This window comes from Crassostrea angulata, chromosome 10 (assembly GCF_025612915.1).
Source record: "Crassostrea angulata isolate pt1a10 chromosome 10, ASM2561291v2, whole genome shotgun sequence".
In the NCBI taxonomy this organism is placed as follows: domain Eukaryota; kingdom Metazoa; phylum Mollusca; class Bivalvia; order Ostreida; family Ostreidae; genus Magallana; species Magallana angulata.
The window spans coordinates 39,236,282-39,258,212 of NC_069120.1; the positions used below are offsets into that span (position 1 = coordinate 39,236,282).

Consider the following 21,931-nt stretch of genomic DNA (forward strand, 5'->3'; position numbering starts at 1 on the left):
CGAAGTAGCTCATTTTTATCATTAAAATGTGATATAAAAGCTAATCTACTGTTCCAGTTTTATTTAAGTTTTTTTTTGGTTTTTTTTTTGGGGGGATGTTTGTTTGTTGTGTTCTTGTATGTTTGTTTGTTTTTCATTTCGTTTTATTTTGTTTTTGTTTGTTTGATTTTTTTTCCCGCATCAACTGTGTGTGTGATGATGATGATTACGCGAGATCCGCTCCCAAATACAAAATAAATATATCGGGCTCGGTGTTCTACTTGTTCCCTATATACCTTTAAAGTAAAATGGCCAAGGAAAAGAAAAATTTTGATCTGAAAGAATACCCATTTTCCACGGAAGAAATTCCAAGACTTAATATAGACAATCCAGAGACAGAAAAACGTATTGCAGCTGGGGTAAAATTATACGTGCTTTTGATCTAGATTATATTTGAATTGAGTTTTATTTATTGTACTTTCACTTTCGCATATAAGTCGCATATTGAATTTAAGATGATTTTTTAATGGTGATTAATTAAAAAAAAAAATCGGCATTAGACATGTTGCCCTATGTGTGAAAAGTCTGGCAATTGCATAGCTTGATGAATTTTTGAAAATAAATTCAGATATACTGAAGAAAACAAAATGTAAGTTTGACATGTTCAATTTGTAGAAATAGCCAGAAATGCTAACAATGGATAACAATTGAGTAGTCCTCTTCACGGTAACTGTGGTACTGTTCTTTTGCAGGGCAAATTGACATAGTTTGATAATATATGATGTAACAACTGTAGTTTAAGAGGCAGGGTTGGAAATAATAGCCCGCCCGACCGCCCGAGGCGGCCTGTTTTTAAGGCGGGCGGGGGCAAAACTTTAAAAGACAGCCCGACGGTCGGGCTATTTTTAATATCCAGTTTCTATTTTTAAACCGACAGTTAATTACCTTATTCACAAAAAGTACAGACGCCGTCAGGTTGTTAGGTATCGTTGAGAATTAGGTAAAATCTAGAAATTGTAATCTATTCGCGCATTGGTCTGAATGATTGTTATAGCCAACCAGCGTTCGCAATACAATTTTGTTCGGCAATATTACAAAGTGAAGCAACTTGTTAGATGATGCGCAAGTTTCTGAGGTTGTCACTCCCAAAAAGCGTTACTTGATTGACGCAGGATGTGTATATACGAGAAAAAAAAAACCAGTCTACGACAAAAACAAAACACGCCGACCAATAGTTCCGGGATGGAAAGTAGAATTTGAATGGCTGACAAGTGGCGAAACACATGGGAAGCTGTATTGTAAACCATGTCGGGGTGACCACTATTAATTTTACTATTTATTCTTAGCAAAATTACGCAAATTTAGATGTGGGTGATTGATTTTAAACAAACTTCTTTGGAAACCCCTCGTTACAACTTTTAAAACAAAAACAATTTAATAACAAACACAGAGCCATCCACAAACTGACAAAGGCATGAAAGTTTGTTTACAACAAAACTACACATGTTTTAAATTAAAGTACGAGCATTTCCATCCCCTGTCGAAACAGTGGGCATGAAAAATCAAGTGACCTCGTATTTTTACAAAAGTGGGAAACTCGGGCATTTTACATGTTGTTTTTCATCACATAAAAAAATACAGCCCCGGTCATCGGCGGAAAATCCCTTAAACAAAAACTGTTGTTTTTTATTACCTTTCAATGTTTTGGATCTATTTATTGTCGAAATTGTTGTGAAAGTTCATGATAATGACATTGTTAGCTGCCTACCAAAAAAAAGTTTGTAACTATAAACAAGTAGATGAATAGTTTTATTTTGTACGCATGTAAACCTTAATAATAAGCATTCTTTGGGTTATGCTTAGATGTAGTTTCAAATACTGTGTAAAAGGTGACGATTTACATATTACGCTGTGTGTGTAGTTCATTCATAAAAGTGAACGTTTTTATCAGGGCTGGCAGATTTTCGGCAGGGCTGGTAACTTTTAAAAGTAGCCAGCCCTGTGGCTGGCTGCTATTTTTAGTGAATTTCCAACCCTGTAAGAGGGCAATATGATCGTGGCCATTTTGTAGACTGTTTAATAAATTGGTCTTTTCCAGAAGATGTAGGAAAATGTAGCAAATTTAAACCATAAAATGTATGGATTTTCTTTACTAAATAATAATTTTTAGCTTAACAAGTCATATACCCCGGTATCTTAAAATTTTACGTTATAGGTTTGATTGTAATTTAAAGCTACCCTATTAAATATCTACCAACTAAAACTTCACCAAACTATATAAAATTTGGCTCCATCCTGCAGTTACTCTAAAGTGGTCTATTAAGATTAAAACACATCATGGTTGAAGTAAGTAAAAACTGAGTTTGTACCACATACACCTTTCCACGGAGCATGGGGATCAAGCTTTTGATACATGCAACTCACTAGTTCTTAATCCCAGTGATAAGTTGTAGGTAAATTAGGTAGAGTCACATTTATGATTTCAGCTACCAGTTGTGATCACAGATTCTGGTTTAGTGCGGTCAGCGTTGCATTGGGACTTAGATTATCTGCAAGGAAACATTGGAGATGGAAAATTCACTGTGTACAAGTCAAAGAACAAAAGATTTCAGTATTTTGATGATAAAAAAGTTGACACTTTCAAGGATTTTGAAAAACCTATGGAACATTTGGATTTAACCTTTCCAGAGTTTGTCAAAAAATTAAAGACAGCAAAACCTGGGAAAGACAAGTATGTAAATTTATAACTTTAATAGTGATCATTAAATTATCATAAATATGACATAAAAATTATCTTTGAAATTTTAAAAGTAAAAAAATGTTTGTACATGTATACTAAATTTTTACGTAAAATGATCAAGGTTAATAAGGGATATGTGAAGGTAAGTGTGCAATGGTATGTGCCAAATCTCAATGGTTTGACATGCTTAAGTCAAATTAATGGTTCACATGATGTTTGTCAAAGTCTGATGATGTCACACACCAAAGCTTCATGCTTCTAAAAAGACACTAAGCACAAATATTGTACAACTTATTCCTTATTTGTCACAATAAAATTGTAATAGCACTTGCTAAAGTGAGTCAAGAATAAAGAAGAGAACAAATATGATGGTAATTATTACATATTAATTGCAGCATATTTTGGCGCAACACATATTTCAAAACAACAGGAACTTTTTCTTCTCGCAGCTCTCCACTGTGATGACCTCCCCTACTATCATTGTTGATTTTCACAATGTGTCCCTTACTCCATTAGCCTTGTTTGGTTGTTGATTTTAAATACATAGTTATATTAACAAGTTATATCAGATGTACCTCCCATTGTAACTTACTATGCTTACTTAACAGTACAATATTTATGTATTTCATTCATTATTTGTAATAATAATAACCCCCGAGGGCCCTTTATTGGTGAAAAAACATATATATAGTAGTAATGACACCAATGACATCACCATATTCTGACGTGACAAAAATATTCTGACAACATCAGACTATGGCAAGGCAGGCCATTGGACTTTAGCACAATCTACTAACTGTGGCGTGACTATCTGAATTTGGAGTCTTATTAATGTGTTAAATTTTAGGGTGTATTTGCAACAAGCTCTAAATGAAGGTGTTGGTAAGAGGATTGTCGCAGATTTTCTTGGATTTAATTGGAGCTGGGTAACGGAGCAGCAGAAGAAAAACAAGTTTGGAGCCCTCACCTCAAATCTTCTCCTCATTGGGATGGAAGGTAAGTGAAAAACTGAACACAAAACATTATTTCCTCATCATCTTCATCATCCTCATCATCACAATTTCTTCATGAGTAACTACGATTTTCTCTTTTTTGTGAAAGTCAGTTGACTTCATTAAGAAGTGACAACATGTTAATATTTGATGCAATGATGTTGGTATAAACTTCTGGGGAATAATTAACATTCTCTCTCTCTCTCTCTCTCTCTCTCTCTCTCTCTCTCTCTCTCTCTCTCTCCGTATTTTTGCTGTACTCAATTTAATTTCAGAATATGTATAGACAAGAAAATGTGAATTTAAATCATTTCTCTTGATTTCAGGGAACGTAACTCCTGCCCATTATGATGAACAGGAGAACTTCTTTGCACAGATACGAGGATACAAGAGGTTCATCTTGTTTCATCCAGACCAGTTTAAGTGCATGTATCCTTATCCAACCTACCACCCATGTGATAGGCAAAGCCAGGTAAGGAAGGAGAAAATTGTATTTATGCTTTAACATATGTTGAAAAAAAGTGGTAGATTTTCTTATAAAAGCGGTAGGTGGGAAACAGAGTTAAAAAGCATTAGACTTCAGCGTTAAGCGGTAGAGTTAACATATATGCTTAAACGTTTTGGTTATTTTAATGTTTTAAAAATGTAAGCACATATCGCTACCTATCACTGAAATTGATATTAAAAACAAAGTCCCAAGACTACCGACTGAATAGATTATCACAGCAACAGCACCAGCTGTGTTTGCAATGATCTATTGTCACACTGGTCTACTGATGAGATGACTATTGTACATGTACCATCTGTTACAGGTTGATTTTGATAATCCAGATTACAAGAGATTTCCAAAGTTTAAGGATGTTAAGGGATACGAAACAGTGGTTGGTCCCGGTGATGTGCTGTTTTTGCCAATGTACTGGTGAGACATGTCTGTCTTGTCTTTGAAATGTAAACAATGCTGGTGTTTTGTTAATTCCCCAAAAATTGTTGATAATAAGCATGGGTATTTTCATAAACAACATTACATCACAAGATCATATTCTCTATCTCTAAATTTCTTTAAGTGCAACACTATATATTAATGTAAATATAAATCAGAAACAGATATGCTAGATATTAATTGTTAAAGGACTGGTTCATTGCATGAAGTATATGTATTTCTGATGAGGATCTTGCAAAGCTCACAAACTTTTCTTGCACCATAGTAAAAGTTGGCTTACAGTACATTACATGCACCATACATGTTTTATCAATAAAAATTACATTTGGATCTAGTTTTGCAATACTTATGAATGTATACTTTGTTAAAAAGTAGATATAAATTGTTTTTTGTGCCTATATTCTGTTTCTGTTGTTTCACCAGGTGGCACCAAGTGGAATCTCTCCCTGACCACGGGCACACAATATCTGTGACCTTCTGGTACAAGGTAGGTAATCAAAAACTACCAAACACAGACTTAGTATTAATACTCAGCTACTTGTATATATGTACCGATACATGTGCTGAATGTGTTTACCGTAGGTCTTAATTTCCAGAAATATTTTGTTCTTGAAATTGAATGCTGTTGGAGATTCCGTACTAAATACATGTTGTTGACATTCAGATACAATGAAAGTGAGAATGAAGAATTTTCAAAGGAAAAATGAACATGTATACAGAAACTGAAAATTACTTGGCATATTTTTTTTTCAGGCCAAATCTCATATTAAATAGTAGAATGCCATTTTAGTAGAACTAGGCCAGAATACTCATATTTTGCTATGTAGTAGACTGTTATAATGTAGGGAAGAATGTTTTATAGGAATATAAATGTGATGGAGTGCATATTGCAGTTGTTTAAAATCTTATTTTGACAATGTGTATATAGTACATGTAATTATACATTATCTCTCTTAACTACACAGGCTGGACCCATTGGGAACGTTGTCTATCCCCTTTCTCCACAACAGAAGGTGTCCATGATGAGAAACCTGGAGAAAATGATTCATCAGGCCCTGAATAACACTGATGAGGTTTGTCATTGTTTTCTGTATTCAAAGTTCATTTCTTAGCACTTTACAGGGGCATTGGATACCAACACAAAGAAAAAATAGAGTTTGTTGACTTATTTAAACTCGGTTCCCATTCAGTACAAATTTTAAAAAATGATTTCTTGATCTGTTTCATTGGATTGCTACAAAAATACTTGTCAAGGGACTTAAATTTTATTAGATTAGTACCGGTACATGAACCAAGTTCAGATAAATCAACAGTGTATTTTTCTTTTTGCTGGTATCCAATGCCCCTGTAAAAATAAATAATAAAATTGAAACAGATAAGAATGCATGGTTTTTAAACCCTGTGAATCTGAATTGCATGTTATCCAATCGCTTTGTTGTTTCTACAGTGTACATCTACTCATTTTTTAAATCTTGCCTGTTATTTTCAGATTCCAGAATTCATGCAGAACATGGTACTTGGTCGATACACTGATCCTCCTGCTTAGGATGAATGAAATGGACAAATTTTGTTTGAATTTCTGATATGTAATTGAGTATTATTTTTAATCATTATGAATTTTGCTTACTAGACTGTTATTGGAAATTTACTCAGCTTGTATCAAAATTGTAGCTACATAACATAATTCTAATGAAACATATACCACCATAGTACCAATAATTGGAAAAGGGATCTAAAAATCTAGAAATGATTTACTTGAATTCCAATTCCAATACCACCATACCAGGAATGGGAAAAGGAACCTATAAATCTAGAAATGATTTACCTGTATTCTAATTAATTCAAGAATTACCGGTACGCTAGCCGGAATGTTGACTCTTGCCTCTTACAATTATCTTACATGTATTATTCGTATTACTCCATGATCAGAGACCTGGGTGTAATTTGTTTTTTGTTGTTGTTTTTCTATCTTCCATTACTTTTACACTACTAAGAAAATGACTTCACATTTTGTAATCTAAGAGGTAACCAAGTTAAAACAAAAGGCGAAGTTCAAGGTCGTTCATCAAATTCAAGGTCAAATTGATAGCTATACGATACACTGTAGTACATAATGGAATTTAGTTATTAATCTGATCGGAGATATCTTTAAGTATTTTGTAACAATTCCTCTTTTGGAGCTCCGTGTGTTGTATGAAGTGTTTGTACAAGAATGTTCTGTGAAAGGCGGGCTGGATCTGTGATAAAAGTTGTGGACAGTGTTACATAATCCAGCTGTGTTGGATCCAATTTTAAATTTTGTGTTTGTTTGGTTTATTTTTATAGAATATAGATGCATAATTTAACCATTATTTGTTTTATTACACCGATCTTTGATGTGAACTTTGTTTTTTTTTTTTTAATCTTATTCTGTAATATGCAAATATAGGAAGATGTAACTTCATGTATTACTGGTACAGTATACCGTGTATTTCCAAAAGTCCCTAAAAAGCTTTTTTTTTGGACTTTGCGATTTATTATGTCCTGAGCAACACTAATCCAAGATAAATGTATTACATTGTAATTGATGTAAATTTGTATGTATTATTTTGATTAACTCACTTATCAATGAAAGTGGATCAAAGGATCTGATTTATTTTTTCAGATTGCATGTTTTAATGCAAAAAATTTGAATGAAATTTAATTCAATTTATTTTCATAGTTTTGTTATGTATTATTAAAAACTATTATATTAATCCTGTCTTTTTTTTTATTTTTCAAAATTACATTATACATGTATAAATAGTGCCTGTTTGGGAAGGTAACAGTTGAAATTGACAACCTCAAGAAAACCATTGTAAACTGATGTAAAGCGGAGGTTGACAATAGTTTTTGAGGGGTGTCAGTATCAACCGTTACCCTCCCAAACAGGCACTATTTATTTTCTTATACACTGTACTGAATGTTTTAATTTTAAGAAAAACTTTACTGCTTTTATTTTTTTATTTATTAGATGCATAACTGACTTCTTAAGGAATGACTTGATTCTACGACGAATTGTACATGCATAAAATATGCGCTTGTTACAATTTTTTGTATTACCCTTTGCCAAGTGTGTTGCTAACCCTTAAGGTAATAGAACAGATTAATAGAACTGTGTAATAATAATAATAGAACTGTGTCTAAACCAATTAGATTTCAGTATTTAACATGAAAATATAATAATCGCTCACCTGATGACCAATAGGTATGGATAAAATCAGCTTAATGGAATCATAATACATTTTCATATTTGACACATTTTTAAAAAAAGGAAAAGTAAATGTAAATAATCCAAATGCTTTTTAAGATTGTTTATTTACTAGGTAGTAAAATATTGACAAAGTTTTCAGTTTTGTACAACAAAACATCATGACACAGCATCATAGTACATACACAATGTTTTAAACTGTTTAAAGTTGTATACATGTATTCTCATTTCTATTTTTCTTCCTCTTTAAAGTCAAATCAAAATTCAAAATGATTCAAACACGTGGTTCATACATTTATACCTATACATGTTCATATCTGTGAAATCTGATACAATCTTCTAATGGTTTACAATCAAACAGGCAATATTTTCAACTTGGTACATATATGTATTACAAGTACTGTAAGGAATATTTCAACACACTGATAACTGCTACATTCTAAAACATCAATTCACCAGACAACATCTATATACTGTAGACGTACTTTTTTCCGCGTGGTATTAATTTACGCTATGATCGCGGGCACAAATTTTCCGCGGAATTTTTTCCCAGTGTACTTAAAGTGCATTTTGGAATGAAATTTTGAAATTGCATTACATGAATAAGGATAATCGGAAGTTACTTCGTTATATTAAACTTGCATATACGTGTACCCAATGTATATCATTTTTATCTATGCAAGCTGTCAAACAAATTTGTATTGAGAATTCACATAATAAATAATTTAATCTCCTAAAGATTTGAATTTTCTGTAAATTTACTTGCATGAAATTTAAACTTTTACCAGCTTGAGATAACGGCACGTGTCAGACGACAAATAGCCCCAAGCGGTTCTGTCTTTCAATGACCCAATTAACTACACGCTAAGACCCGTGTTTTTACTGCAATTTTTAGATCCCTTTGTGCTCTGACTTATAATTGATAAAACTGATCAACTCATAATTTAAACGACATGTAAACCCCTAAATTGACAGTTAATAAAGATCACGAGACGATTTTAGCCAGCGTCGGAACATCTTGACGGCTAACTAATGACTACCGACCAGTGCACAACCGATAATTACTGTTCTCTGTGAACAGTTCTTACAATTTAAGTCCAAAGTTGGACAAATTCTAGGTAATGAAAATCGCTCAGAACTAAATTTAATAATAATTATTCAAATGATTTTTTTTTTCATTCAAAGAATCCGCGTAAATTTTTACCCGCGGATTAAATTGATATTGTGATTCCGCGGAATTATGACCCCGTGGAAAAAAATACGTCTACAGTAATTCTAAAGTTTGGATAATCAACTTTTACACATACGTTTACATGTACACATGTACAACAACACGTCACAAAAAAAAACTATGGCATCATCAAGGACAACTGAGGATTTTTAACAAAAAGTTCATTCCATTAAAATTATAAATAAACAGACTTCAGTGGAGGAGAAAAGAGAGAGCACTTTGATAAAAAATGCAGAACATAACAGACTGGAAAAACTATCATTTCACATAGAGAAATGAATGCACAAAAAAATGGATAAATAATACTGGAATAATATTGCTTGTAAAATAAAGTGGCATGGAATAATTTATGGCAACATCAGCACTAAGTATTAAATTGATTAAGATTAAATTCTTTAAAAAAAAAACGAGGAAATATTACTTCTGTAAATATTCTTTTTGTGTTTCACTTTGACTACTTACTCCCTTTCAGTTATAAACCATTCACTCCATCTATACTACAGTCTTATTGCTGCTTGATATCCTTCTTCTTTCCCTTTGGGCCTGGTGATTTTTGACCAGATCCAGATGGCTTTGGGCTGGATCCTGATGATTTTGAGCCAGATCCTAATGATTTTGAGCCAGATCCAGATGATTTTGAGCTAGTTCCAGATGGCTGTGAGCCAGAACAAACCAGAAGCTGCCAGTAGTAGGCCATTCCAAACATACAAGCTCCGCACACGATGACTATATACTCCAGATGGTTGGGGTACTTGGTGCCACATATAGTGTACCAGCTCTCTCCAGGCTTAGGGAGGTTCTTAACGCAATGGAAGTCGTACACAGCCTCATCATATTTCTCCACACAGAGGTATTTGTGTTTCTCCAAAACCTACCAGCAAACAAAAATTTTGCAATTTATCAAATGTTAATTACTAAAATAAAAATGCATTTCTTTTCAGCCAAAAGGCACTGGTAACCCACGGTACATGGAAAATTATCAACAAACATAAATGCCTCAGAAACTTTTCCTTCTGTAGTATGATAGACATGTCTATGTGAAACATAAGATATCTTCCATTCTTTCTGAGGTCACCTATTTTTGGAAGTCTGTAGATTGGTCAGAGTTTCATGTGCAATGTCAGTGGTAACTTACATGACCAAAGGCAGTGTACACAGGGGTGGTTTCCTGACATGGGCCAATTGTTTCATGCAGTCCATCAGCAACTTGGTTCTCGGGTTTAGCTGTGAACACCAGGAAGATGTACACACAGTAATGTATCAGCAAGGCCAGCATGATCTCATTGAAAGAAAATTCTGAAATACAACGCAATGCATTAATGTGGGGAAAAAACATTCATTTCTATTCAATGTAGTTCAGTAACTAAAGAATGAAAGAAAAGATCTGTCTCAAAGGGTTTGTTACAAAAGGTGATCAGAGAATTTTATTTCTGAGTTTTTCACATGCATCTTTAAACTGTTACGACTGGGCATGCAAGTTAAATATTATCTGCATCCAAATTTCAATGACTGATGTAAAAAAAAAAAAAAATTATGTATAAAATCATTTCTATTTAAAAATTTTGCCACACACATTTTTCAATTTTCCATAAGTTTGAGTATTTGGATGATTTTGTTCTTTTGTATTTTTTTTTTCTTTCTTTTTTTTTTGGGGGGGGGGGGACCTCATTTCTTTAAACCTACATACTTATGCCTGAGTCTTGACTGTCTAGTCTACACCACAGGACATTGTGGACTATATGTCATACCTTATATAAAAACAAGTTGATAAGGAATATAAATTCATTTCCCCCCTCCCCCTTCCTCTCATACTAACTTATAAACATTGATAAGTTGGCAATGCCAAGTGACTAAACAAAAAACTCATTAGCTACACTTACTTTTCTTCTTCTCCTTCTCTTTCCCTTGCAGCTCGTGCCGCTTGGCAGCAGCCTGCCTGTCTCCCGCCCAGGTAATCATCACATACACTGACATCTGGAGAAAGACGCACACCTCTGTGTGAACATTATTGCTGTCGTGAAGAGGGTGATAGACCGGCAAAAACTGGATCACTCCAAGGGGCATCCCCAAAATGCCAGCCAACACGCAAGCTAGTGCCTCCTTGAAAAACCTACAGAGGCAGAACAGCACAAAGTCAGGCATTACTACCAACAACCAACATAGGATAAAACCTTGAAATTACATCCTGAAATCCTTTAAGGACATGGATACAACTTTTTTTAATCCACAGAACAAAAAATATATTCTCTGGAATACAAATGAAAGGCATATTCTGGAAAGTGTCACAGATTATTCTCATTTTGTCTAAAACCTGAAATACAAACTTGTTTAGATATGGGTACATCTTTTATAAAATATTCAAAGTGATTAACTGCAGATAAATGGACCCTGTGCTTGGTATTATCGTAGTGTGTACCTGGTATGTATTTCTTAGCTAGGTATTTTACATAATGTAACAACCTTACCCTGCACTCTGAAGCTTATCCTCGTTTTTGGCAAGCAGTTTATGGACTCCATAGAATACAAAGGTCATTCCCGAGGAGAAAGTAGAATGGAAGTAGTAGCTGGTCCAGGGGACCCAGTAATGACGGTCATAGATGTTGGGGTCGGTGTCATGCCAAGTCCACCATAACAGTTTGATGCCCATGATGTCATACGGTAGGTCAATCAGGACCACAGAAATACCCACTGAAAAGGTTGTGAAGGAGATGATTTAAAGATGAAGGGAATTTTTAAGAGAAATAATCAAACATCAAGAAAAATATAAATGCTGTATGCTTTAGTTCATTTTAAAAATGTAACAGTCTGCATTGATAATTGAAATAAATGAAATAGATACATACTTTTAAATTTTTTTTTATTAAAACTACACGTAAGTTTCAAACTATTCAAGCTAATAAATGATAAATCATGATACACTAAGCAACTTTATCCTTTTGTTCATTACCAGCAAATGGTTCTGCCCACCATGGCAATCTGAGATGAGATACTCCAACCACAGCAGTGTAGTAGAAAAATGAATCTAGATGCAGAGAGAAAATGATTTCAATTATACATGTAGTTAAGCAAAAGCATTGGTTCATTTATTATCATAGTATTGATTTTCAAAACATAATGCCCATTCTAAACAAGTCGTTCTAAATTTTCTAAGGTTGCAATGCAATAGTGTCATTACAGGTTAAACCCGTAAATTAGGTCTTTCAATTCCTTTTCACACATCCTTCACTAAACCAAGCCTTGTGAAAATGTTGTGCTATTTGCTACAGCTTAGGTTTAAATATTGTACTTTTCCTCTAGTTAATTGATTGTAGATCAATGTAATCTTTTGCAAAATAAAACTGCTGGGACATTTGTTTCACTTTTTGAGTATATGAGATAATAATCTTTTAACATGAAATGACTTACATAAGACCATTATATACAATGGCAGTCTTTGTCCAGCAAACATGACCATGCCTTGAGCATGCCAGAAGTTGTCGATGTCTGGGAGGAAGTAGCTGACCATTTCTGTGGTTAAGCCTTGTAGAATGCAGGTCAGCCACAGCCACTTGTATCGCCCACCATTGCGAAGAGCTGAAAAATCAAGTCAACATTCTCAATTTTCATAAAAAATCATTGACAGATGCATTTCTTCAAGAGCGATCACAAACATCACAGTGCTATATACCGAGTATATCTATTGGCAATAATTGCTTTATTATTCTTTTTATCAGAAAATAAATTCCAAATTATCTTTTAAAATTATCATGATTATAACTAGCTTTCTTACTTCATATGATATAAAAATTTTAATGAAACAATCAACAAATTAGAACATATTTCTTGATTCCATACTTTATTTATTCAAACACCCACAAACAACGTACAGCATAGTAAAACTCACCATGGCATAAACACAGCAGGGAATTAATGATCATATACACCTCCCCAACTAAAAATGTTGGATGTTTCTCCAGGATATCCTTCGGATTTCTGAATTTCACCCACCATTCTAGCTTCTGTTGAAAGGGAAAGCAAAGTAATTACTGTTTAATTTTCTCAAACATATTTATTCAACAATGAAGTATTTTAGTGGTTTCTTCACTGGTTGGGGAAATGTGCAATTATTAATAAATCTGAGTTCATCAATTATTATGCGTTATTTTTATAAACTACATGTGCGTAATAAAATCTTCAGATGTATATGTGTATATGTGTCAAGTTCTTAAAGCATTTTCAAGTTGCATAATGACGAAAAACAAACCAACTTTTAAAAATCGACAACTTACATCTGAATCGTTCAGTGTCAGCATCCTTATTCTTAAAGATGTCGTACGAGACAGGCGAAAGGGCAAATTCCAGTAGGTTTTCTTACGTTAGCGTTCCTGACCAAAATCAAGTATTCCTTTTTTATCTAAAACTGAAAAGCAAAACTACTCATGTTTTGATGAATTTAAGAAAAAATAATGCAATCGAAAGCTTGAATAATGCAAGAAAAACCCAACGAATACCATAATACGTAATTAATATTTCGCCGGCTCAGCAGCAATTAAAACGGGAAAGAAAGAGCGCTGTGTAAATTTAAAGTATGAAAGTTCATTTATCCGGATTTAGGATTTATCTGCAATCGCAAAAAATGTTTTTACGCATTCTACAATTTGCCTTATTGGTGTAAACAAAATAAAACAAGAAAAACTTAACTAAATTCTATCACTTTGAAATTATATTGAAATACTGAATACTATGCGTGTTTCAATATAAACATTTTCAGTCATTTTATTAGATCCGTGCACCGAGCATATTCTTATTACAGCGCAAAATTTCTATATTTATAAAAAAAAAAATAGGGTCTATACTTTTGTTAATTAATTAATATTGTAAATTAATACATTAAGGAGAACAAGTTTATCTGGCTGATGTCTAATCAAATGAATGTGATAATGTAATTGAAATTTTTGCAAGCTACATTTGTTTTCAACTGAGAAAAGCCTCATGTTCATCTGAGACTGAAATAGACTAATCTTTTATGTAAATATAAACTATCACTTAAAAACCTTCTCTCTTTTTGTTAGTGTGTAGGTGTTATTGCATAAATTCAATATTTTCTTTTTTTTTATTACATATACCTTTGTATGGCCAAAAAGGCCCAGGATTTTGAATTTGTGACAAATTATTTTCACATTCCTTGCTTCAACTTTCTAGGGAGTAGCCTTAGTAGATGGATAAAGATCTGGCGACCATTTTACTATATAACGTATTGTAGATCGTAAACGTAGACGTAAACAAATTGTTAATGAAACGGTCGCCTGGTACCTAACGGTATCTGCTATTGTTTTCTATAATACGTCAAAAACTTTGCTAGGAAGCCATGTGGTGCACATAATTATACTGCGTTTGACGTGCATAAAACAACGCGCGTTTTCATTGGCCAACGTCATTCATTATGACGTCGACGTTGTTATAATACCAACGCTGTGTTGTAGTTACGGTTATTTCTAACGAACAAGTCGAAGCCGTTGGTTGTGTCTGATACCGCTCCTGACCTTTTCTGAAATATCTTCATCTTTAGACTTAGCGTCAGCTTAAAAGATGGTCAAAAGGCGGATTAAGAGGGTAATACATATTTTTGTGTAGTTTTGTCGGGAAAATCCACATATCTTGTAAATAAACATATCTCTCGAGATTTTAGCTGTTTGTCATCCCATATGCGACCATCGATGGTCAATCAAACAGTCACGTATTTTAAAAACGATGGCTTCACCGAGTTCCACATACAAAATGTCATGGTCGTTATCCCCCTGTCTTAAAATATCGAATCTAAGACAGATGTCCACAAAGTATATTCGCAATCACAAACAAACAAACACATTAGTAAAAGTCCGCTAAAATGGCTGCTTTTGGATTCTGAAAATGGTCGTTAGTTACTTTCTTAGAAACAAAACATAAAGATTGTGTTACTGTTACTTATTACCGATAAGTTGGAAGACTTCTCCTCATCATTGAAAAAAATAGCTAAATCTTAGTGCTCAGTTGCAACGGTAACATGATAGGTAGGTGATATTGTACATGTATAATTATGGCCTCTCTATACATACCGAGTGTGGATGTGTCTGAAATGGGGGGGGGGGGGGGGTCTGATTCCAACAATACGTCAAGTTTAATCATCGCAAACAATGTAGATTGTATGCAATATAAAATTCATATCTATATTTTTTTAAATTATGTTTAGCCATATCTTCGTTGCTAAAACATTTAGTTGATACTTGACTTCTCAGCGACTTCTCAGCAACCTTGGCAACGTTACTAAATATATGTAATAGGCCCGTACATAATATAATACAGATCCTCGCCCTACTACTACCCACAGCCTAAACACAAACAATCAATAAAAGTCACATCCAATCACAAAACTATAAACCATGGAATGCTATTGATACTCTACCAATACATACCGATTATTCAGTTATATACATGTCGACAACTAAGATAATACAATCAACCCAAAAAGAAGTCATTCAATTAATAACTATACGTGTCCTACATGCATTTAAGCACAAATATTTTGTTTGCTATTCTTTATGCAAAGATTTCAAGCCGTATTTTCCAATATATGGAAATAAAGATATGTATACCTGTGTCTGTACGTGTAAAGTACAATTCACTTTAGTTTGGATATTCTTATTCAAAATCATTAAATCATTACAATTCATATTTTCAGAATTTTGATGAACAGTTGGCGACTGTCTCGTCCCTAACATCTGAAACATGTACCCTAAAGAACCAGACAAATGACGAGGTTACTATCATTATGATTTGAAAAAATTTCCGACTCAACTTTCGAAATTAACCATACTTTTGAATATAGCAACATAATATCGATATTTTAGACCAAACCAACTACAAAGCGCACATGGCACCGCAGTAGAGTGTGGCGCAAGGACGACCCACAAACTAAACTTGGGGGAGATCCCAGGGTTAAAGACCTTCCCAACCGGCCAACAAAGGTCAAGGTCGATGTAAGTCAAGGTTAAAAAAATAAGCTGGTATTTGAATACGTAGACCATCATGAAACACCATGTGTACTTTCAATCCATTGATGTAATTATATTCTCAGCCAAAATATGTTTATATAACTGTTACATTTCATAACTTTATTCAGAATGTTGATGAACAGTTGGCGACCGTCTCGTGCCATACCGCTCATACCTCACAGAACCGGACACGCGATGAGGTTAGCATCAAAATGTTTAAAATCTTTTTTCTGGCATAGTCAACATTTGAAAATGATCATACGTTTATACTGCAACATACACCATTATTTTAGACCAAGCCAAATAAAAAGCGCACATGGTACCCCAATAGAGTGTGGCGTAAGAACGACCCACAAACACAGGTTGGCGAAGACCCCAGAGCCAAAGACCTTTCTAACCAACGAACAATGGCCAAGGTCGATGTAAGTCAAGATTAAAATATGATTAGGATAATATCAATGTTTTCTGGCATAGTCAACATTTGAAAATGACAAAGCTTTTATACTGCAACATACATGTATACCGTTATTTTAGACCGAGCCAAATAAAAACCGCACATGGTACTGCAATAGAGTGTGGCGCAAGGACGACCCACAAACTAAGCTTGGAGACCCCTGGGTCAAGGACGTTCCTGAAAAACCAACAAAGGTCAAGGTCGATGTAAGTCAAGGTTACATAACCATTTAAGTAAGCTAATGTTTATTAGATATTGTAAACCATCATGGTATACCATGTATTTGTCTTTTACTTGAACGACCACATAGATCGTATATGATTTGTAATAAATATTATGCTTTGAGTTATTATCATTAACAAAACAGTGCTCAGATATATATATATATATATATATATATATATATATATATATATATATATATATATATATATATATATATATATATATATATATATATATATATATATATATATATATATATATATCGCAATTAAATAAATGATTAAATACGTCTGGATACCAACAACATTGGACCCTAATACATGTGTGTTATTCCACAATTAGAAAGATAGTTTTCTCGCACATTGATTCTACAAGGTTACCTCTGTTTTTGTAGTCTGGTCCGCGAACGTGGCTCTATAACAGAATATGGCGGAGAGACTTTGTCTGGAAGAAAGAGGTGAATAGCCCACTTTTTCTCGCGTTGAAAGAAATAAACGAGACAAAAAGTATCAATTTGTGTATTTCAGAACATATATTCTTAAAAATAATAACCCGTTCCCACATTAAGTCGCCGTTGTTGATAAGCTCCTTACTCCATTCAACTTGAGAAACCCTAACTGAAAAATAAGCTTATTTTTTCTTATGATATTAAATCGTTTGTGTTCTTTCTTCTTTTCGATTCCTTTTACAATTTCTTTCTATATTGTTCGTTTTCGTTACTTTAAATACAATTTTAGGAGGGGTCGTGGGGTATTGGCTTGGGCGAATGCTATAGGTGGAGGTTTTGTGTGTGTGTGGGGGGGGGGGGGTATTTGGAGGGGTAACTCTCCCCCTGGTTTTATATCGATTGTGTAATAGTGAAACATGTCCATCCTACACAATGTACCATATTCAATCGACACGTCTTAGGATTCAAAAATAAAATTTTAATATCTTCGAGATACATGTACCTCTAATGCACTTGCTTCTATAATAAAACTATAAATACTTTATATATACAAGATTAAAAGAAACAGTATTCAGAATTTCTAAGTCCCCTCAATATATACACTGAATTTGAACAAAAGTCGAGTCGATCACAGTCTACTTTTTAAAATTCGATATTTTGGATCTGATACCGCTTCTCAAACATCCAACTCATCGTATTTAATTAGTCTGAGTCGCTCATACAATGATTTATTATCAGATGTTTCTATGACCCCTGCTTATAATACTTTGTGATGGTTTTTATTATCAAAATCAATATTTTGGAAAAATGCGGATATTAAAGTTACTAATTCATTAATTAAACTTTTTTTATATACCTTTCAGCATCCCAAGAAATCATGCTGTGATTCTTCACAGGGGGTTGTACCGACCAGTAAAACCGCGCCCACCACTGCATCTATCAGCAAAACCACGTCCAATTCTGCTCCTATCAGCAATGCCGCGCCCACTACCGCCTCTACGTCAAAATCAGTGACAAGTCTGTCCTTGGCTCCAACTTCTGGAGCGGCTGTGTCAGAGACAAGCTCCATCTACGCACACCGTGAGAAGGTTGTCTCCAAAACTGTGACAGATTCAAAAAAGAAGACAGTTACAACCATTTCCAATACCGATAATGGTGAAGTGACAATTTTCAATGACAATCTTGGCTGTCATGCCAAGATGGCGTCTATCACTGCCACCCCTTGCTCTCCTCCTCTCAAAACCCGCCAGTCTTCCCCATCGGCAGAAGAAAAAGAGGTAAATATCCAAGTCCGATCATAACGATCATAACGCATGTTACGTATATCATTGCAGGCCAATATAAGGGTCTGTTTTCGTATTTACTGATATCTGAGATCACTTTTCATAATAGGTGATATATCACCTATTTAGATTCAATCGATGATATCACTTACACTTGTTTTTGAAGAGGCGATCACTTATTCGAATAGGCGATATATAACAAATTGAAAATCTTAAGGTGATATACATCATACAAAAGATTAAATACCTGATATCACTATCAAATAGAGGAGAAAATATTTTTTTAGAATGAAGTGATATCACCTATTCGTTTTTGAATGGTGATACCCATTAAGTGACAGAACATATTCAAATCTGAATTGGTAATTCCTTCTTGCATGTAAAATGAAAAGATGATACCACATATATAAATAAATTTTTCAAATGTTTTTATCTTGATTTGGTGTTAATAACGACATTACCTTTTCAATATGAATGAGTGTGATATCACTTGTTTGAATAGATGATTTCACCTATTTGATATCACTAAATGTCACGATAAATGCCAAAACGGCTGCTCATATACCGGGAACATATTTACATGTATTCTAAGATCTGTAAAATCTTATCACATACGAATGTTTGTCGCAATTTATGTCTGAAAGAATAACCAATATCATTTTAAAAGATAACGATTCTCTCTCTCTCTCTCTCCTTCTCTCTCTCTCTCTCTCTCTCTCTCTCTCTCTCTCTCTCTCCTTATTGTAAATGTTCCTGTTATTTCCAGAATCGGAAGTCTCCAAAAAGAAAGAGACCGGAGACACGCAGTGTTCAAAACAAGCGTGTACGCCTGAAACAGTCTGCAGACGACACTCGGCTGAGTGTAAGTATCTCCATAAATACAGCAGCCTGGTCGGAATAAAAGAAACAATATATCATTACTTTATATATACATTGAAGTCCTCTGGAAAGAAAGATGTACTATTCATATTTGTTTGTTGATGATTTTTAGTGTCGCTGGCTGTGGTCCATTGAGACACTGATGGAACGGCTCTGTTTGGCGTTTGAAGGTGTCTTTCTCTGAGTCTTCGCTGGTGGTGTGGCATTGTACATGTCAATGTAGCTCTTTTTTTATGCACTAAGCTTTTGAAAACTGGAATGAGCAAAATAGCATTTTTTTGGGGGGGGGGGGGTGAAAATTTTGTTTTTGTTTGATTTTTTTTTTGTGGGGAGGGGGGATGGGGGGGAGATGGGATGGGGGGATGGGGGTGGTTACTGGAATTTATGCCATTAGCATGTTTATGTAACAAAGGATTTCTGTCTTCTTTTAATTATGTTCTTCTGTATCCTTTTCTGGGTTTCCTTCTCATGTTGTTATTCATCTGAAATTGCTTCCTGAAATGTGTTGGTGTCACAATACACTGTCATGGCAGCTGTTTATTTATTCTATAGATTATCATAATTCTTTCTTTTTTAATGTTTTCGTCAAGATTACCATTTTTCTATATCAAATAGTCTTAGTATTCATCAATCAATAAACTGTAAAATTCTCCGTGTTTTGCTTTTTTAAATCTAGTATATTGATTTTACTTCTTGTTCTTGGTAAGTTCTATAAATAATAGTCGATCTATAACGCTATCATCTGTATGCAAGTGCAGTATAATCAAAAGCCCAATCCTTCCATTTCTGGAATAGAAGAAAACTATAACAGAGAAAGCCACTTGACTGTTGAGTTGAGCGTGTTCGACAGCTATTCGGCAACGTAATCTAAATATATACAGACTTCGCAGTGCTATGAAGAAAATGTAAAGGACATTTTGTTCGTTATTAAATTGAAGAAAGAAATACATTGATAAAGAATTTGCGACCTTCTGCCGCCAAATATTTGCAGCTTGCTGTCTACAGAAATGCATACGATCGTAATGCGTTTTGTCCGATGAGTAGTCATATGCATGCAAATCAAATACAGAAGTGTCGGTGTTATGAAAAAAAGATAACAACACATAGAATCCAGCATCATTGTATTTAGAAAGTAGATGATATCCTAAAGCCTTATCCGTTTTCAAAACGACATTTGTATCACAGTTCAAGTAATCAACCCACGTTATTTTAAAGTGACAGGGTGACTCAAAAAAGATGTTTTACTTTTTAATTATGACAACAGGAAATATGACGAAACATAAAAATTTGATCATTAGGGAGGTTTCACGCATTATAAGTCATCACATATCAGTTTACAAATCGTTAAAAGTCATCCGGTATTCCACATGTTAACAATCCCGAGTTGTTTTGGACATTGATTTTAGTGTCACGTGATTGCGATTGCAGTCTAAAAATAGTTACAGTGGGATTGACGCATTGAGAAAGTTATTCGTGACGCATTGAGAAAGTTATTCGATGTCTTTTGTAAGAAATATGCATTTATAGAGAGTTTATCTTAATAAATAAACAAATGATATTAGTTCATAAAGATACCAGGTTTCACTGCGAGGCCGCTTGCTCCTGATGTATGCCACGCTGCCGTAAATTAGAACCATTCTAACAAGAGCTTGGACTTTGGGTAGTTGTGTCAAACAGCAATGTGACGTAGGCCTGTCTATTTCATTGCTGGCCACTCAGCCATTGCTCTTTGAAATCAACAAGATTTGTCTCGCTTTTGAGCTAAGACCACGCAATCGGTGCATATTTTGCTTGAAACCGCGTCATTTTTAACTTTTTTTGACGCAAGAAATGGATAGCTACATCCAACCGAAAGTCTAAGGTCTTGTTATAATGGTTCTACTATCCCATGTGTGGCTATGAAACGAAAGTGAAACTAAAATTTACTGGTGATTTTTGAGTTGGCCCAACGACTTATTTTATTTTTCTCTTTTTAATTTGATTTATTAATTTTGAGCACCGTTATTTTTCAAAAGTTTATTTTTACATATGATATACTGGGGTATAAAATATGTGGAAATAGTGTAAAAATTCGGTATTTGGTAAATCATGTGTTTGTGCGTTACCATGTCTCTTCAAGGAAGCTATGTGGTCAACAAAGTAGCAATCAGATTCATCTTAAATATTTAGATGATTATTAAAGCTATAATTAACCAATTATTTAGAAAATAAAAATTCCACAGTTAATACAGAAAGTTACATCTTAACATCACATTCAGTTTCTAAAAACCGTTTTAAAGATGTACTGGTATAATATGAGAGGAATGTTTCCTAGCCTATAAGTATTTTGAAATATAGAGTATGTCAAATCACAGATAAAAGAAAAAGCTGACATCAAACAATCCACATTATGATATGCATATATAGTTTAGAAAACACCTATAAACCGTGAACTTCTGGGATAAGCTACTTGGTAAAAAAGAAATCAACTTTTCGGTATTGGAACTGACGAGACAGGACAACATGGTAATAGGAATTAGAC

At 34.0% G+C, this 21,931-nt stretch overlaps 2 protein-coding genes across 3 annotated transcripts; one reads left to right on the plus strand and one right to left on the minus strand.

Moving 5' to 3' along the window:
- Positions 1–240: 240 nt before the first annotated feature.
- On the plus strand, positions 241–18,549 carry LOC128166430 (uncharacterized). Its single transcript, XM_052831596.1, has 15 exons — positions 241–398; positions 2,466–2,710; positions 3,567–3,715; positions 4,038–4,183; positions 4,524–4,630; positions 5,075–5,138; positions 5,617–5,724; positions 6,141–6,164; positions 15,809–15,886; positions 15,978–16,106; positions 16,250–16,321; positions 16,415–16,543; positions 16,656–16,781; positions 17,195–17,257; positions 18,112–18,549. Exons 1-15 carry the CDS (start codon positions 288–290, stop codon positions 18,547–18,549), a joined length of 1,989 nt encoding a protein of 662 aa, XP_052687556.1. The 5' UTR covers positions 241–287.
- Positions 7,969–13,665, minus strand: LOC128166432 (uncharacterized). Of its 2 annotated transcripts, XM_052831598.1 has the most exons (9): positions 13,602–13,665; positions 13,380–13,510; positions 12,995–13,109; positions 12,517–12,684; positions 12,059–12,133; positions 11,577–11,799; positions 10,992–11,221; positions 10,247–10,407; positions 7,969–9,982 (listed from the first exon to the last, which is right to left on the minus strand). In XM_052831598.1, the coding sequence occupies exons 2-9, from the start codon at positions 13,401–13,403 to the stop codon at positions 9,617–9,619; spliced, it is 1,362 nt and encodes a 453-aa protein (XP_052687558.1). In that variant the 5' UTR covers positions 13,404–13,510; positions 13,602–13,665; the 3' UTR covers positions 7,969–9,616. The 2 variants fall into 2 exon arrangements, with proteins under 2 accessions (XP_052687558.1, XP_052687557.1); XM_052831597.1 differs by lacking the exon at positions 13,602–13,665 and having other exon boundaries at positions 13,380–13,587.
- Positions 18,550–21,931: the final 3,382 nt, after the last annotated feature.

Excerpts from the sequence above, each read along its gene's own strand:
- LOC128166430 (XM_052831596.1), top strand. The coding sequence starts at position 288 with ATGGCCAAGGAAAAGAAAAATTTTGATCTGAAAGAATACCCATTTTCC. Across the intron at positions 4,631-5,074 it reads CTGTTTTTGCCAATGTACTG|GTGGCACCAAGTGGAATCTC; the intron begins GTGAGACATGTC and ends TTGTTTCACCAG. Across the intron at positions 16,782-17,194 it reads CAACAAAGGTCAAGGTCGAT|TCTGGTCCGCGAACGTGGCT; the intron begins GTAAGTCAAGGT and ends CTGTTTTTGTAG.
- LOC128166432 (XM_052831598.1), bottom strand. The coding sequence starts at position 13,403 with ATGCTGACACTGAACGATTCAGAT. Across the intron at positions 11,800-12,058 it reads GTGGGCAGAACCATTTGCTG|TGGGTATTTCTGTGGTCCTG; the intron begins GTAATGAACAAA and ends CAACCTTTTCAG. Across the intron at positions 11,222-11,576 it reads GATAAGCTTCAGAGTGCAGG|GTTTTTCAAGGAGGCACTAG; the intron begins GTAAGGTTGTTA and ends CTGCCTCTGTAG.